At 60.4% G+C, this 15,028-nt stretch overlaps 1 protein-coding gene across 1 annotated transcript in view; it reads left to right on the top strand.

Annotated features, from left to right (window-relative positions):
• Nucleotides 1–15,028, top strand: part of SBF1 (SET binding factor 1) — a gene marked incomplete at both ends in the record, with an annotated part of 20,974 nt that overhangs the window by 5,463 nt on the left and 483 nt on the right. The window contains 19 exons of the mRNA XM_009702492.1: nucleotides 16–124; nucleotides 971–1,084; nucleotides 1,840–1,917; nucleotides 2,480–2,593; nucleotides 4,915–5,043; nucleotides 5,259–5,357; nucleotides 5,989–6,193; nucleotides 6,555–6,667; nucleotides 7,188–7,337; nucleotides 7,475–7,543; nucleotides 8,083–8,241; nucleotides 8,454–8,710; nucleotides 8,989–9,161; nucleotides 9,380–9,453; nucleotides 9,565–9,760; nucleotides 10,200–10,327; nucleotides 10,871–11,046; nucleotides 13,252–13,391; nucleotides 14,704–14,919. Coding sequence (XP_009700794.1) covers nucleotides 16–124; nucleotides 971–1,084; nucleotides 1,840–1,917; nucleotides 2,480–2,593; nucleotides 4,915–5,043; nucleotides 5,259–5,357; nucleotides 5,989–6,193; nucleotides 6,555–6,667; nucleotides 7,188–7,337; nucleotides 7,475–7,543; nucleotides 8,083–8,241; nucleotides 8,454–8,710; nucleotides 8,989–9,161; nucleotides 9,380–9,453; nucleotides 9,565–9,760; nucleotides 10,200–10,327; nucleotides 10,871–11,046; nucleotides 13,252–13,391; nucleotides 14,704–14,919 — 2,699 coding nt within the window. The remainder of the gene's footprint in view (nucleotides 1–15; nucleotides 125–970; nucleotides 1,085–1,839; nucleotides 1,918–2,479; nucleotides 2,594–4,914; nucleotides 5,044–5,258; nucleotides 5,358–5,988; nucleotides 6,194–6,554; nucleotides 6,668–7,187; nucleotides 7,338–7,474; nucleotides 7,544–8,082; nucleotides 8,242–8,453; nucleotides 8,711–8,988; nucleotides 9,162–9,379; nucleotides 9,454–9,564; nucleotides 9,761–10,199; nucleotides 10,328–10,870; nucleotides 11,047–13,251; nucleotides 13,392–14,703; nucleotides 14,920–15,028) is intronic.

Consider the following 15,028-nt stretch of genomic DNA (forward strand, 5'->3'; position numbering starts at 1 on the left):
CTTTTTTGGTGGCATTTTCACCTACGGGCCCATCCTGCCTGCGCAGCTCCTTGAGGTACTGAGCACACCAACGCCCTTCATTATCGGAGTCCACTCCATCTTCCAGTCGGAGACGCAGGAGCTGGTGAGAGGCCGTGGACCCCGTCCCTTGTGCTGGGAGCAGAAGCGGTCTGAGGAAGAAGCAGGGGTCGTGTGCCAGCAGTCTCAGATAGCAGCAAACGTTGTCCTGAGGGTGCCTGCGGCAGCGGGCTGGGCACGCCGGCTCCCCCCGGCTCTGCCTGTTCCAGCCCGGCAAAAAAAAAGATCCAGAGCTGCCGCACAAGCCAAGCGGGGCTGGCTGGGCCATGCATCGTTGGGGCTTTGGGCCGCAGAGCATGCACACCAACGGCTGGGCTTAACCCAGGATTTGATTTTGGAAGTCGGCTGGCAGCGCTGGTCCAAGAGGCTGCGTTGGCACTTCAGGCTTCTGTTCAGAAACTGAATTAAATCAAAGCGTAATGAGCCTGATCGAAACTGAAACAAGCCTTCGTGCCGCCTTCTGAACAACCTGCAGCGTGCCGCTTTGGTTAAGCAGGATGGCCTCTGTGTTGGGCCGGGCTCAGTGTGAGACGCCTCGCCCAGGATGCCAAGGTGCCGAGGGGTCTGATGCCACAAAGTCACGACGGGTGCCCGCTGAGCAAAGCTGCGTCCCTCTCCTGCCGGGTTGTCCTCCCCCTGCCGCCTTCCTTGCAGGGGAGCGGTGGGATCCCCTTAGAGCTTGTGTATTGGCAAATGCTTGGGTTTGGTGGCAGTGGGTGGGAGCGAAGAGCTACGGAGGGCTAGAGTGCTCACAGAAGATGGAGAGGAGACAGACAGCGTTCCCAGCTGAGCCAGGCTTAGCCCCTCGCTAGCTCTCCGTTGCCCAGCGGGAGGTGATGGGGAGGGTGTCGGAAAGCCTGGCCTTGTCTCATGCCTGTCCTGCCACCTCCAGCTGGACGTTGTCATCGCAGACCTGGATGGCGGGACAGTGAATGTCCCCGAGTGTGTACACATCTCCCTGCTCCCTGAACCTCTACTCCAGCAGACCCGGGAAGCCCTCTCCATGGTAAGTGCTGCAGCTTTTCCCCCGGCTGCAGGGTGCAGGCTCCTCCGGAGTCACACACGTTTCCAAGGGGAGCTCGAGTGGAGCAGCAGGGACTTGTCTGAGAGCAGAGGTCTGTGTCTCGGGGTCCCGCTGACCATGTCACGGGAGACCTTTCCTGATGCTGATGGCCTCTGGTGCGTGGCAGTGCCGGAGGGGGGTTCTTCTGCCAAAGGTTTCTGGGAACCAGGCGCTGGCTCCCAGCCTGTGGGCAGGAAGCAGCTGCAGCCCTGAAGCTTTTCTGGCGGCTCGCGTGTTCCCAGAGACGCTGGCCATGCGAGAGCGTGCCCGGGACAGCTGTGCCAAACAAACGCTGCGTGCCTCGGCTTTTGCTCCTCGCAGGGCGAGCCGGGGGGGCTGGTTCTGTCGCAGCCCTGCTGTGCTGAGCCCCCGGCCCTCCTGCGGTGTGCGTCTGCCCCGCAGAGCCAGAGAGGCTGCCCCTTCCCCACTGCCCTCAGCCCCCCGCGCTGTCCCCAGGATCACGCTCTGGGCAGCAGGGCTTCATGGGCAAGGGTCAGGCCTTGGGGCTTCCCTTCCACGATGGAGCGTTTTCTGATGCCTGGTGGTGCCAGCCCTGTAGGTTTTGTTTCCAAGCCCCTCGGACCCTTTCTGTGGGTGCTGCTGGGTCTCTGGGCAACGCTGCTTCACTTTTCCTGGCTGTGAAAGTAGAGATGCCCCTGGGCCAGGGTCTGAGCGGGCTTTGTGCCTTGTCTGTGCAGGTCTTGGACCCGGAGCTGGAGGTGGCAGATCTTGCATTCCCCCCTTCAGCGATTTCTGCCTCTTCTCTCAAAATGCAGGTGAGTGGAGCGGGGAGGAAGGGGGACCCCTCCTGTGAGGCTGCTGTCCCAGCTGCACGCCCCATTTCTTGGGCATGGAGTGGACAGGCGCGATTTCGGGCCTGTCTCCATCTTGTCGTTGCTGAGGTTGAGGCAAAGCACGATGCTGCCAGGACACTGAGGCCACAGCTCCAAGCCATGGCCTTGAAGCCAGTGGTGCCGTTCCAGTAGCTGGCCCGTGGGCAGGGGCTGTTGGGTTTACTGCCATGCTGGAGCAGGGGCTGGAGGCAGACACCGAACCTTTGGGCACTTTGGCAAACCCCGAGGCTGCGAGAGCTCCCTTTTCCTCTGTGTGCAGTGTCAGGGATGCTGTGGCGGGGAGGCGGAACAGGGAATCCAGCCTGCCGTGTCCCTTTTCCCCTGGAATCTCTGCCGAGTTTCCTGCCCTGCTCAGCAGATGCTGACCCTGGCACGTGGTTTGATCCCCTCGCCTCTGCTGGGTGTAAACTCCTGCCCCGATGAGCTGGCTCGTCCGCACCCTCCGCCTGACCACGCTGTGACCACCCTGTCCTTCCCTTCGCAGGATAAGGAGATCCGTGCCGTCTTCCTCCGCTTGTTTGCACAGCTGCTTCAGGGCTATCGCTGGTGTCTGCACATCATCCGCATCCATCCTGAACCGGTCATCCGATTCCATAAGGTGAGGCACCGGCACGGGCAGACGCGTGCAGGGGCTGGCAGACCCCTCTGGCACAGCGGCTCTGCCGGCCTGGCTCCGCTCTGGGCGGGGCAGGCAGCTCCCGGAGGGGAAAGCGGCTGCTGCTGGGAGCGATGTGAAGGGACCTGGCCAGGCAGGGAGGGCAGGGAGCGTGTTTCAGCGGTGCTCTGCGACCGTCAGCTCTACGGCCTCCTGTCCTCGTGGCAGAATTATTTTTTCAAACTGTCCTATGGAATAACTCTTTTCCAGGTGGGTTAGGCGGAGGTGGGGATGAGTTGATCTGTGAAGAGGTTTGCACACAGAATCACAAAATCGGTTTGGTTGGAAGAGACCTCTGGGATCATCGAGTCCAACCTTTGCCCCAACACCACCATGTCAACCAGACCATGGCACTAAGTGCCACGTCCAGGCTTTTCTTAAACCCCTCCAGGGGTGGGGACTCCACCACCTCCCTGGGCAGCCCATCCCAATGCCTAGCGACCCTTTCTGGGAAGAAATGCCTCCTCATTTCTAGCCTGAACTTCCCGTGACACACAGCTCTACCTACACACACATGCAGCTGTATCTAGAAGACAGTTCTGTGTTTCTCGCAAGTGACCTCTCCTGCATCACTCCTGGGTCCACCTGCATCCCTTATTTGACCTTGACCGTCCCAAGGTCCTGTGGGTCAGTACCTGTTTGTGCCCATGTGTGGTCAGATTCACTGCAGCTGGTGTCAAGCAGCCTTGGAGGCTCACAGAAGGTGTCCCTCACGTCCTGGCCTGGGGCTGGGGATTTTTTTTAAGATCTGGGGAGAGGAAGGAGGCGACAGGGTCTGCCTTCCCCAGCGCTGCTGGGGTGTGAGCTGTACTGGAAAGGCTGGCAGGGCCGGAGGAGCAGGGAAAAGCTTGCAATGTTTGGGCAGCGATGGAGGAGACCTAACGCAGGAGAAGGCAACAGACGGGGAGCGAGAGCAGAGGGACTGGAGCGTTGCAGTTTGGCGTGGCCACGTCACGCAGCCTGCAGCCCTGCTGTGGCTGTGCCTTCCCCACTGCATGCCCGAGGTTGCTGAGGATGGGCAGGCACGAGCCTTCCCCTGCCCGCATCTTCCCATTCTGCCCAGCCCACCGTCAGGGCAGCACCTTCTACCCACAAAAACGTGCCAGGAGCGGACACACACCATGCATGGCCTGGGCTCGTGCATCGCCCGTGCTGCCCTGCACTTTAAAATGCGCTCTGGTCTCTGACATTGCAAGTCGGCGGTGTGTTCATAAGGGTTTTGAGTTGTATTTTTGTGCTCGATAAAGATTCCCAACAGGTGCCCGACAAGGATTCAGTAGTTCCATAAAATCATAAACGTGCAGTAAACATGAGAAAATGCCCTTCCCTAAAACTGCTATAAAATGAATAAAGTACAACGAACTTCCATTTCATAAAACCATTCTGTGCAGCACCAGCACGCAGTACAAAATAGCCTGGGTTTCACTGACTTTGCTGCTTCTGTCGCAGCAACATCTGTTGCTAACACAGCGGGTTTAGGGCCACGGGACCACATTCTGGGGCAGTGCCCGTGGCTCCAGCACCCAGCCCTGCGCCTCTCGGCCCCTTCCCCTGGTCCAGCTCCGCCGTGGAGCGGTGAGGACAGCGAGAGTAGGTGGGATCGTGGCCTGGAGGTCCGCCGTGTCGTCGGGGCTGTGGGTGAACGATCTCTGCCGTAGTACCCTTGTCCTGTCCCACTCAGCGAGTGGGCGAGTGTGTTTGGAGGAGCAAAAGCTGTTCCCCACCGACAGCTCCTGAAGGCGCGTGGTGTGCCGTAGCCGGCAGTTCTCGGGTGGGATGAGGTCCCATGCTCATCTGCTGAGGGGAGAGTCCTAAGGGCTTTCTGCAGACACAGGAAACCTGGTGCTTCAGGCTGCCTTTGCGGTGCTGGTGAGAGGCTCCTTCAAGGCCCCGTTTGGGGAAGAGGTGAGGTGACCAAGCATTGTTCAGGATGAGGTCCTCGTCACAGCTGCCAGAAGGAGCCTGCGGCCGCTGTGCCCCTGCCTCTGCGGGGCTGCGCACCAGGGCTGGTGCTGGGGCTCTTCGCTTGCCACTGGCCATGTCCTGCTGCCAACGCGCCTCGCTGCCGTGGGCCGTAAGCACGTGTTTCTGAGCAAAGCCTGTCCCTGCGCCCGTGTGGGACGGGGAAGGAGATGGCCTGGTCCCGCTGCTGCACAGGCACCTGTCCTTCGCTGCGGTGACAGTGTCACCCGCGCTGCCATGCCAGCCGGGATGGGCGATGCCTGGGCAGCGCTGGTGACGGTGCGCACCCTCCCCTCTTCCAGGCAGCCTTCCTTGGGCAGAGGGGGCTGACAGAGGACGACTTCCTCACCAAGGTGCTGGAGGGCATGGCTTTCGCTGGCTTCGTGACCGAGCGGGGGGCCCCGTACCGCTCCATCGACCTGTTTGATGAGGTAAGTGGAAGTTTGGGAGCAGCAACCCCTGCCCGTCCATCCCACGCGTCCTTGCTCCGCTCAGCTCTCCCTGCCCCTCGAGGGAGTGAGCCGGGAATCTGCCGTGATGCTCCGGCTGCAGTGTTGCACTGGGGGATGGAGCCGGGATATGGGAAACGGGGTCGGATCCTGCCCAGCAGGCAGCTGCTCCTCTCACCCATCGCTTCTTCTCTCAGCTTGTGGCTTACGAAGTGAAGCGCATGCGCGCAGAAGAGGGGAACAAGCAGAAAATACTGCGGCACATCAAGGAGCTGGCGGAGAAACTTTACAAAAACGTGAGTCAGGAGAGAGGAGCTGCTCGGAGGCAGGAACTGGACAGGGAGAGCCTGGGTCAGAGCCCCCGTCAGTCTGTCCTCCCTCCGTAAGCTTTTGCTGGAACTGATACTCACGGTGCATGATCCCGTCCCATCCTGCACTGTCACGTGTGGCAGGGCACTTGCTGACGGGCCCAGAAGTGTCCAGCCTGGCATGAGCCACCCCCGGGGGTGTGATTCCTCGGATTCAGGGGGCCTGGGCATCAGGCACTCCATGCCTTTGCTGCGGAGCAGCCGCTGTGCTCGTCGTCTGATCCAGGGCAGGCCAGCAAAGGTCTTCTGAAAACAGAGCAGCGGCTGTGGGGCCCTTGGCCATCTCAGGACGGAGCTCCTGAATGGTGCTTTGCTCGCTGCTGTGTTCAGGGCCGAAGCGAGCTCTCCTTGCGGCTCCTGGGAGCAGAGCGTGCCAGCCCTGCTGCCCAGACGGCCTGCCCTCAGGCCTGCGGGTTTCTGGGGTTGTAGATACTGGCTGGGAGAGTGTTCGGCCTGAGAGCAGTAGAGGTTGTGGAAAGATGCCTCACTGGATCTCCTGCCCTGTTTGAGGACGTGTGATGTCCGCATGCCTGAAAAGAAACTGTCTTTACTGTGCTAGGAGAACCCGTACCCAGCGGTGACCATGCACAAGGTGCAGAAGCCCACGGAAGGCTGTCACCTACGCCTCCACCAGAAGCCTTTTCCCCGTTTGGATGAGGGGACAGTGCAGTGGATCATCGACCAGGCCACTGCCAAGCTGCAGACGGCCCCTCCTGCTGTGAAGGCGGAGAAGAAATGCATGGTGCCATCGGGACCCCCCATTGGTACGTGTGCACAGAGCGCCTTTCCCTGCGGTGAGAAACCCTGCTCAGGAGGAGCTTTACCATGGTGTCGCTGGCTCCTTTTCATGCTACGGCATGTCTGAGGGTCCTATGTGAGCAAAACGTGCCCTGGAGAAGCAGCAGCCCTCTCCCCGTTTGGTTCTGCCCCTTGGGCTGCTTAGAGCTCCCTGGAGTCTGTCAGCCAGCACGAGGGGACGGCTGAAGACCCCGTAGTACTCTTCCAGCAGGGGCCCTTGGAGCCTTGACCCCTGCCCACGTGGAGCCGGGGAGGGGGCACCCATCTCTTCCCACCCAGGGATGAAAGTCCTGCCCTGGTTGAACTAACAGGCGATTCTCTCCCCAGCCGCCATCATGGAGCGCAACGGCAACGCCCTGGCCAACAGTGCCCGTCGCCTGGAGGTGGTCAGGAACTGCATCTCCTACGTCTTTGAGAACAAGATGTTAGAAGCCAAAAAGGTGAGGGGGGCTCCGGAGGAACTGGTGGTTGAGGGGAGGAGGGGGGTTTGCTCTGCCTCTCCTCCGTGCCAGGCTGGAGGGGACGTTCCCTGCTGTGTCCAGGTCTCTGCTGACCAGCTCTGTTCCCGTACGTTCACGTGTTCCCCTCCCAGTGCTGTTCCCCCTTGTTGTGTCCCTGGGCTTTTGGCTATTCACTCCGCTGCGCCAGCTTAGCACTATTGCTGCATCTCCCGGGGGTCTGTCCTGTGGAGATAACGGGGCTGGGGTCCTCCCGGCCTTGCTGAGCAGGGAGCTCCGGGGCTGTGCTCCAGCTGGCGAGACGTGGGGTTTTGCTCTGGTTTGCCTCCACGTCGGAGCGCAGATGAGCTGAGTGTAAACGCCCTGGTGTCAGCCAGCGCAGCCAGAATGTGGAGCCCCTCCTGCACCTCCTGGTTGTGGGCTGCCCTTGGACTCTCACTGCCTGACCAGAGCTCTGCTTGGCACCGTCTTTCTACTCCACAACTACTTCTTTCCTCTGCAGTTATTCCCTGCCGTGCTGCGTGCCATGAAGGGCCGAGCAGCCAGGCACTGCCTGACCCAGGAGCTGAACCTGCACGTGCAGCAAAACCGGGCAGTGCTGGATCACCAGCAGTTTGATTTCATAATCCGCATGATGAACTGCTGTTTGCAGGTAGGAGAGGGCTGGGGAGAGTCTGTCTCGTAGGAGGGGGCTTGTCTGCCCGTGTGGGAGACAGCATGGTGCAGGGATCGGAGTGGGTCTGGGGGTCTTGCAGTGAATCCTCTTGTAACCTCCGCTCTCTTTCCCAGGACTGCACTGCCATGGACGAGCATGGGATTGCAGCCGCTCTCTTGCCACTGGTCACCGCTTTCTGCCGAGTGAGTATCTGCAGTATCCTGACCCCCTGTACCGCCCTCGCGGGCTCAGAAGTCCTTGGAGGCTGCAGAGGCTGGCGGGCTGAAGGACTGAGAGCCGGCGCTGTGCCCAGGCCGAGGGCAGGTTCTCCCCTCGGCACTTCTCAGAGGATGGGGTCCTGCCCAGTAGCTTCCAGCCACTGGCGAGGCTGGCCGGGCTGGCTGCGCCGGTCTCTGGGCCCAAGGCTCCCAAGGTGGCTGGAACACCTGCGGGAAGGGTGCTCAGAAACTGGGGCTGCTCTGAAGGGCCAGCTTGATCTGTCGGTCAAGCTGGGCTGAGATAAGACTCTACCTCCCACAAAACATCCGTAGCATGAGGCCCTGCGGGGCTCTGGGTGGGTGCTGGACAAATCTGAGAAGAGTTTGCAAGGAATGCTTGGAGGAGCTCTGGTGCACGTCCCTCCTGCTTTCCCAGCAACAGGGTAGAGCAAGGATTGCCTGGCAAGGAGAGCTTGGCACAAAGGCCACGTTTGTATGAAACCCTCTTCCACCTTCTTCTGCAGAAACTGAGCCCCGGCATCACGCAGTTTGCCTACAGCTGTGTGCAGGAGCACGTGGTGTGGACCAACATCCAATTCTGGGAGGCCATGTTCTACTGCGATGTGCAGAACCACATCCGAGCCTTGTACCTGGACAACAACGAGGAGAACCACACAGATGAGGTGAGGAGGTGACAACGGTGCCAGTGTCCCTGGAGAGCCGCTGTGCAGAAGCAGCTCTCCCCAAAGGTCCACGGGCTGATAAGGGTACTGAACCAGCCTGAGGGACCATCCTGGTTCTGGGAGATTCCCCTGGGAACAGCGGGGTGAAGGCTGGCAGGTCTCCTGTCCATGCAGATGACTGACATCTCATCTCCTTCCAACCCCTTCAGGAGAGCACGGAGGAGCCACAGGAAGCCAAGTCTGCCCTGGAGATAGCATCAGAGCAGCTGAGGCTCTGGCCCACCATGAGCCGAGAGAAACAGCAGGAGCTGATCCAGAAGGAGGAGAGCACTGTTTTCAGCCAGGCCATCCACTACGCCAACCGCATGAGCTACCTGCTGCTGCCCCTCGACACCAGCAAGAACCGCCTGCTCCGCAGCTCTGGGCTGGGAGACGTGGAGAGTGTCAGCAACAGCTTCGTCACCAACAGGTAAACGGGGCTGGGAAGGTTGGTGGGGCCAGGCAGCAGGGACACCGGAGCAGCCTGAGATGGGAACGGGAGCTCCTTGGTGTGGTACCTGAGGCATCTGGATCATTCGGCTGCCGTCGGGATTGATGCAGATTGCAGTGCCCAGGGGTGTTTCATGTCAAGAGTGGAAGCTCTCCTGCGTGCATATCAGGAGTGGAAACTCCCCTGGGCTCTGCCTGGCATGGGTCGCAGCAGAGGAGAGGCGTTCTGGGTTAACTCTTCCTACTCCTGTACGACAGCATCGCTGGCAGCGTGGCTGAGAGCTATGACACAGAAAGTGGATTTGAGGATGCAGAGAGTTCCGATGTGGCCAACTACGTGGTGCGATTCATCAACCGCTTTGTTGACAAAGTCTGCACGGAGAGTGGAGTCACCAACGAGCACCTGAAGGGGCTGCATGTCATGATCCCTGGTAATAAGCGTTGCAGCAGTGCTGGGGAACGGGCAGCTGTGTGATCTCACTGGGGAACCTTCCACATCAGCTCAGGGGTCTACTCAAGAGATGGTTCTGCAAGAAGCAGTGGGAAGGCTGAGAGAAGGCCCACGCAGTGCTGCAGGGTGGGTGGGCAGCCTGCCTGGGTGGTGCGTGAGGACATTGCTCACAGTCTCTAACGTCGTGTTTGTCCCCAGATATTGTGCAGATGCACATAGAGACACTGGATGCCGTGCACAGGGAGAGCAAGAGGCTTCCTCCCATCCAGAAGGTATGGACCTGGCCTGCTGCAGCGGGGGGAAGGTTCTGGAGCTGTGTGGGGCTATCAGGTCCCCTCCCACAGTCTGCCTGGGCCTGAACTTCCCATTGTACATCCCCGTAGCCAAAGCTGCTGCGCCCCAACCTGTTGGTCGGTGAGGAGTGTGTGATGGAAGGGCTCCGTGTGTACCTCATGCCTGATGGACGGGAAGAAGCTGCTGGAGGGAATATTGGTGGTCCACCTCTCCTCCCCGCAGAAGGAGCCATCTTCCTCACCACTTACCGCATCATCTTCAAAGGCACTCCCACGGACCCGCTGGGTAAGGGTCTTGCGTGCATCACATCCCCTGTTTTCAGGGGTTGGTAATGCCTGGGGAGGGGGTGGCTGGTAGCTTGCCTGGAGCAGAGGCTGCAGGTAAGGGCTGATAAGGGACTGGGGTGGTGGCCTTGGGTAGGTGACAGCCAGCGCTGGGCCGGGCTGGGGGCTGCTGCAACCACCACAAGCTTGATGGTTGTACCCAGTACTACAAAGGAGGTGGTAGCTCTTGCTCCCCACCTTTGGTAGATGATAAATTACTCGTGCCCATCCTAGGCATCATCTACACATTGCCATGGGCCTGCTGTAGCATGTCCAGCCTGTTTCTGGCTGCTTTATCCTACGGGGTGGTGACGGCCACCGAGGGTGGTCCAGCACGGCTGGGCCTTGTACCGGACTGAGGCAGCGGGATGTGGCTAAGCTGTTCCCATGCTTCTGCCCAGTGGGGGAGCAGGTGGTGATCCGGTCCTTCCCCATCGCCTCGCTGACCAAAGAGAAGAAGATCAATATCCAGGCCCAGGTGGATCAGTTCATCCAGGAGGGCTTGCAGCTGCGCTCGTGCACATTCCAGGTGAGACGGCGCGGGGCTGCGGGCTGCTCCTTTGCATTGCACCGTCTCAGCTGAGGAGCGCGTTGCTGGTGAGAACCAGCGAGTACGTGGCCATGTAGCAGGTCTTGGGGGAGAGAAATACAGCAGGGAGAGATGTCACAGCATGAGTAATTATTCAGCGTTTTACATCTCTGAGAGACTTGTGGAGGGAGAGCAATGCTGGAAGGAGAGCACCAAAATGCACCGTCTGCTCCTTCCTGCCCATCTTGCGTGCTCAGAGCCGCAGGGACTGGGCACCGGGGACCTCACAGGAGCAGCAGTGCTGGGTACAGAGCGATCTCCAGGAGGAAGGAGTGTGGGACCGGGTAACTGGCACGGAGGGACAGACAGGGCAGCCTCCCAGCATGACCTGTGCCCACTGCAGTCCCTGCTCCCAACCGGGGTCTGAGCTCTGCGCTGTGCTGTGGGAAGAGCCGGTGAGAAGAGCCCTTCCCGGCCCCCTGGCCCAGCCGTGCTGAGCACACCGTGACCAACCCTTCCGCCTGCTTTCTGCCATTCCTGCAGTTGCTAAAGATTGCCTTCGATGAGGAGGTGGCTTCAGACAGCGCCGAGATCTTCAGGAAGCACCTGCACAAGCTGCGCTACCCCCAGCACGTGCGTGGCACCTTCGCCTTCACCGTGGGCCAGTCGCCCAAACAAGCCATGCAGCCCAAGGCCAAGGAGAAGAACCCCTCGCTCAGGTACCCGTGCCCTGGGGAGAGGAGCATGTGGGATGCGCTTGACCCTTTCAGGCACCGCAGGGCTTCTCCTCTCCCTCCTCCAGCCCACCCGGCAGAGAGCCGCTGAGCGGGGGTCACTCCAGAAAAGCTGGGGCACAGATTCCTGAGCTGGAGGTCAGGGTCCCTGAGCCTGCCTCGCTCAGACCTCCCTTTGCACAGGATTTCCACTTGTCTGGGGCGGGGGGGCCATGCTGCACGGCCGGCAACCGTCCCCCAGCCCCACGGTCGAACTCGGGGAGCGGTCTCCTGGGACCAGTCACACTTGGGAAGCAGGGTGTTTGCTCCAGTGGCATTCCCTGCCCCATTTCCCAGGCCAAACCAGTACAAACCCCAAGGAGGCATCTCACGGGAGCGGTTCCGGTGGGCAGGAGAGAGCAGTCTCTGCTGTGCCGGAGGACGGGCAGCGGCAAAGCTCTGCGCGCGGTGCTGACCTGCGGGCAGACCCTGCTCCTGCGCTCGGTGGCGAGGTTAAGCGATGCTGTAGCGCTGGGGTCTGGTTGCTGCTGTGTTCTGGCTTGGTGTGCCCTGGAGTCTAAGCGTCTCTCCCGTGTGTTTGTGACTCAGCTCCCAGCAGGTGACCGATATGTTCCAGGGCCTGACAGTGGGGGTCATGTCCCTTGGGCACCTTGGCCATTCAACCACGTAAGATGCCTTCACCCTGGGCGGGAGCTTGCGAGGTGGCATTGGCTCAGGCTGCAGCCTTCACTGCTCCCAGGGTTTCTTCTCACCCGCTCTGCATGCGACCTGGGCTGTGGGCTTGTCACTCGGGGGATGCCCTTTTCCAGGCTGCCGGTCTGACCTTCAGGTTCAGGGTGCGCGCTCTCACCATGGCAGCACCGCGGCCTCCGGCAGTGGTCGGTCGGTCATCCTGGTGCTCCGTGGCACTCTGGTGAATCCCAGGACGTGCTGAGGGAGCTGTGTCTGTACCACTAACCTCCAGAGACCTCTAGAGCTGCTGGGCCCAGCTCCGGGCCTGGGCAAGGTCTCAGAAGTCTGTCTGAACTTGCGAGATGTGCTCTGTCACCCCCTCTCCAAGTCTACTTCCAGTGCCCCCCACTATCTACAAATCCTGTTCCCCCGGTTAGAAAGCCCTCCCGTTGCCAGCCTCCGTACCTGAGCAGTGGTTCTCAGGACAGCGTTCTCCCTCGGCCCTGAGGCTTTCCCTCCCTTGGTAAACGTAGGGAGCGGTTGGATTCCCTCACCGTCCGCTTTGCAAAGCAAAACAAGGCACCTCTGAGTCTGTCACTTTGGCCCCCGTCTCGCTAAGGTGAATTTCTAGAAGGCTGTGCATCAGCGTAGCTGTTACCCGCAGTTGGACGTGGCCCCTTCCCTGGCTGAGGTATATCCCACATCTCCTTCATTCGTTCCCCTTTGAGCCCCAGGGCTCACCGAGACGGTGATGAGTATGAGGTCCTGCATGTGGGCAAGCCATTCCTGCCTTCAGGAATTCCTGCTTTCTGGAGCTCCGTCATACGGAGACCGTTCTGACCGTGCAGCCTAATCACCCGTGGGTTTTGGAAGGTCTCTCTTCTCTGCTTTCCCCGGGCTGCCCTCGGCAGTGGCCGAGCCCAGCTGAGCTCTCCATGTCCCTTAGGTGGCACCGAGTGGGTCACCCCCCTCTGCCCCGGGAGGAGCTGCCATGCATCCAGGCTGGGCCGGCAGTGTCCCTGCCATGGGTCCCCTGGCCCCTGCCGTGAGCTGGAGCCCACCTCCCCTGGGGATGAGCCAGGTCACTGCCTGCAGGAGGTCCCACACAGAGGTGATGGCGTTAGAGCCCGGGACAAGGCTGGCTTCCCCTCGGGTTGGGGGGCTGGGGTGGCCTCTCAGCCGTGCTGCCCCGTCCGGCCTCCCTGGGCACCCAGGTCCCCCCGGGAAAGGCAAGTGCTGGAGGCTCTGCCTCTGGCTTGGTGCCCTCTGACAGCGAAGAATCCAGCTCTCCCTGCCAGGGAGCTAGCAGGTGACATCTCCCCTCCTGTGGTGACAGTGACCTTGACCCCGTGCCTGTAGCCGGCGGTGAGGGATGCTCCTGTCTCTGCTTTGCTCTCGGTGTGACTTGAGTGTCGGTGTCTCTAACCCTTCGGGGCTGCTCTTCTGGCCGCGCTGGGCTGTGGTCCTGCCCGTGTGGGAGGTGGTGTCAGCTGGTCTCAACCTCTTCTCTGGTTCCAGGACACTCTCCAAAAACCTGGTGAAAAATGCCAAGAAAACAATCGGCCGCCAGTACGTGACGCGAAAGAAATACACGCCGCCCGCCTGGGAGCAGCGGAGCAGCCAGCAGTTCCCAGAGGACAACGAGGATGAGATCTCAGGTTGGGAGCAGCACCCTGAGCAGGGAAGGGAGGCTGTGGGGAGCGGGGCGTTTGTTGGAGCAGGAGCATCTTCCAGCTGGGAGAGGTCTCAGCCGTCTCTGCCGGGGAGCGGGTGTGGGAGCTTCCCTGGCGCAGAGGATTGCCACCGTGGTCATTTCTCCCAGTTCTCGATGGCCCACCAGCTCCCGTCTGCTGGTGGTGGCCTGTCAGCATCTCGGCGCACTTCCAGTAGCTAGCGAGCCCTGCGGAGGGGAGGGAGTTCTGTGGTCTGTGGCCTTGGCTCCTCAGATGAAAAGTCAGAGATTGAAGCTGCAGCAAGGCAGGTTAGGTTGGACATGAGAACAGCTTGGCTGGTTTGAGAGTAGCAAAGGGCTGGAAGGGACGGGAGTCCTCTGTGTTGAAGATTACAACCTTCCCAGGTGGGAAGGCCGCTCAGGGAAGACGTGCTGGGTGGGATTTAGGGTTTCAGTGGGGAGCGGTGTCTGCGGGGACCCGTCCCTCCTGCCGCGTGTGGGGCTGGTCCAGCAGACTGGACATGGCTGAGCTTGGATCTTCCCTTCTGTTCATCGAGATACTTTGGATTCTGCTCCTTTTCTTCACTCCCCAGTTTGTCTGCAGCGCTTTCAGCTCAAGGTCTCCCACAAACGTCACAAGCCTCCGCTGTGTCCATCATTTAAGTGATGAACAAAAACACCAGCTGCATTCAGGCCCAGAAGAAAGATGCAGAGATACCTTTGAGATCTCTTCTTGTCCTCCAGTTCTGGCGTTAGGAAGTGTGTTAGGAGCACTGGGAAAGCCGCTTGCGGAGGGAAGCCACCACGGGTTGTGTCCACCTGACAGGGATTTTGCCTGGATGGAAGTGTCCTGGGCTGAAAGCCTCACTAGAGCCGAGGTCTCGCCCGTGTTGCCCCCCTCTCCCAGGAGGTTGCTCTCCTCTGGGGAAGGAGATGAGGCCAGTGTGATGGAGCAGCTCTGGGCAGATCCGTGTTGGACTGTTCCTCATCTCTCAGTGGTATCAAGTGATGTGAAAGCACTAAAGAAATCTGTTTTAACGTCAGTACCCAGGCAGCTGACTTTTCTTTGTGCTTTTAACCTGACAAGTGAAGGCTCTTGCCCCAAAGCCGGGCGCCCAATCTTTTGGACGGGGCGACTGAGTGCTCCCGTTTCAGGTGAAGGTAGTGGGAGGGAGCTCCTGCCCTGTCCTGTCTCTGCTGGCTTGGGAGATGCCTCCGGCCCGGCCATCTCCTCCAGCTGCAGGTGGGACACTGTGTCCATGCTGAGGGCAGACCAGACTCCCCCTTTGTCTCCTCAGTGTCTGAAGAGATGGACAGAAGCACTTTGACCCCCACCACCACCATCAGACCTTCGGACAAGATGACCATCAACCACCTGGTGGAACGAGCCTGCTGCCGTGACTACCAACGGATGGGGCTGGGCACCCTCAGCAGAAGCCTCACCCGCTCCAACCTCACCCGCTCCAAGAACGAGCCCTTCCGCATCTCCACCGTGAACCGCATGTACGCCATTTGTCGGAGGTGAGCCTCGCGGGGCCGTGGCTGAGGAGTGGGGGGTCCGCAGGGTTAGGGGAGGACAGCAGGGCTCTGTCCTGGTTTGTGGGACCTGGGGCGGGGGGGCTT

This window comes from Cariama cristata, unplaced genomic scaffold, assembly GCF_000690535.1.
Source record: "Cariama cristata isolate BGI_N322 unplaced genomic scaffold, ASM69053v1 scaffold15626, whole genome shotgun sequence".
NCBI lineage: Eukaryota > Metazoa > Chordata > Aves > Cariamiformes > Cariamidae > Cariama > Cariama cristata.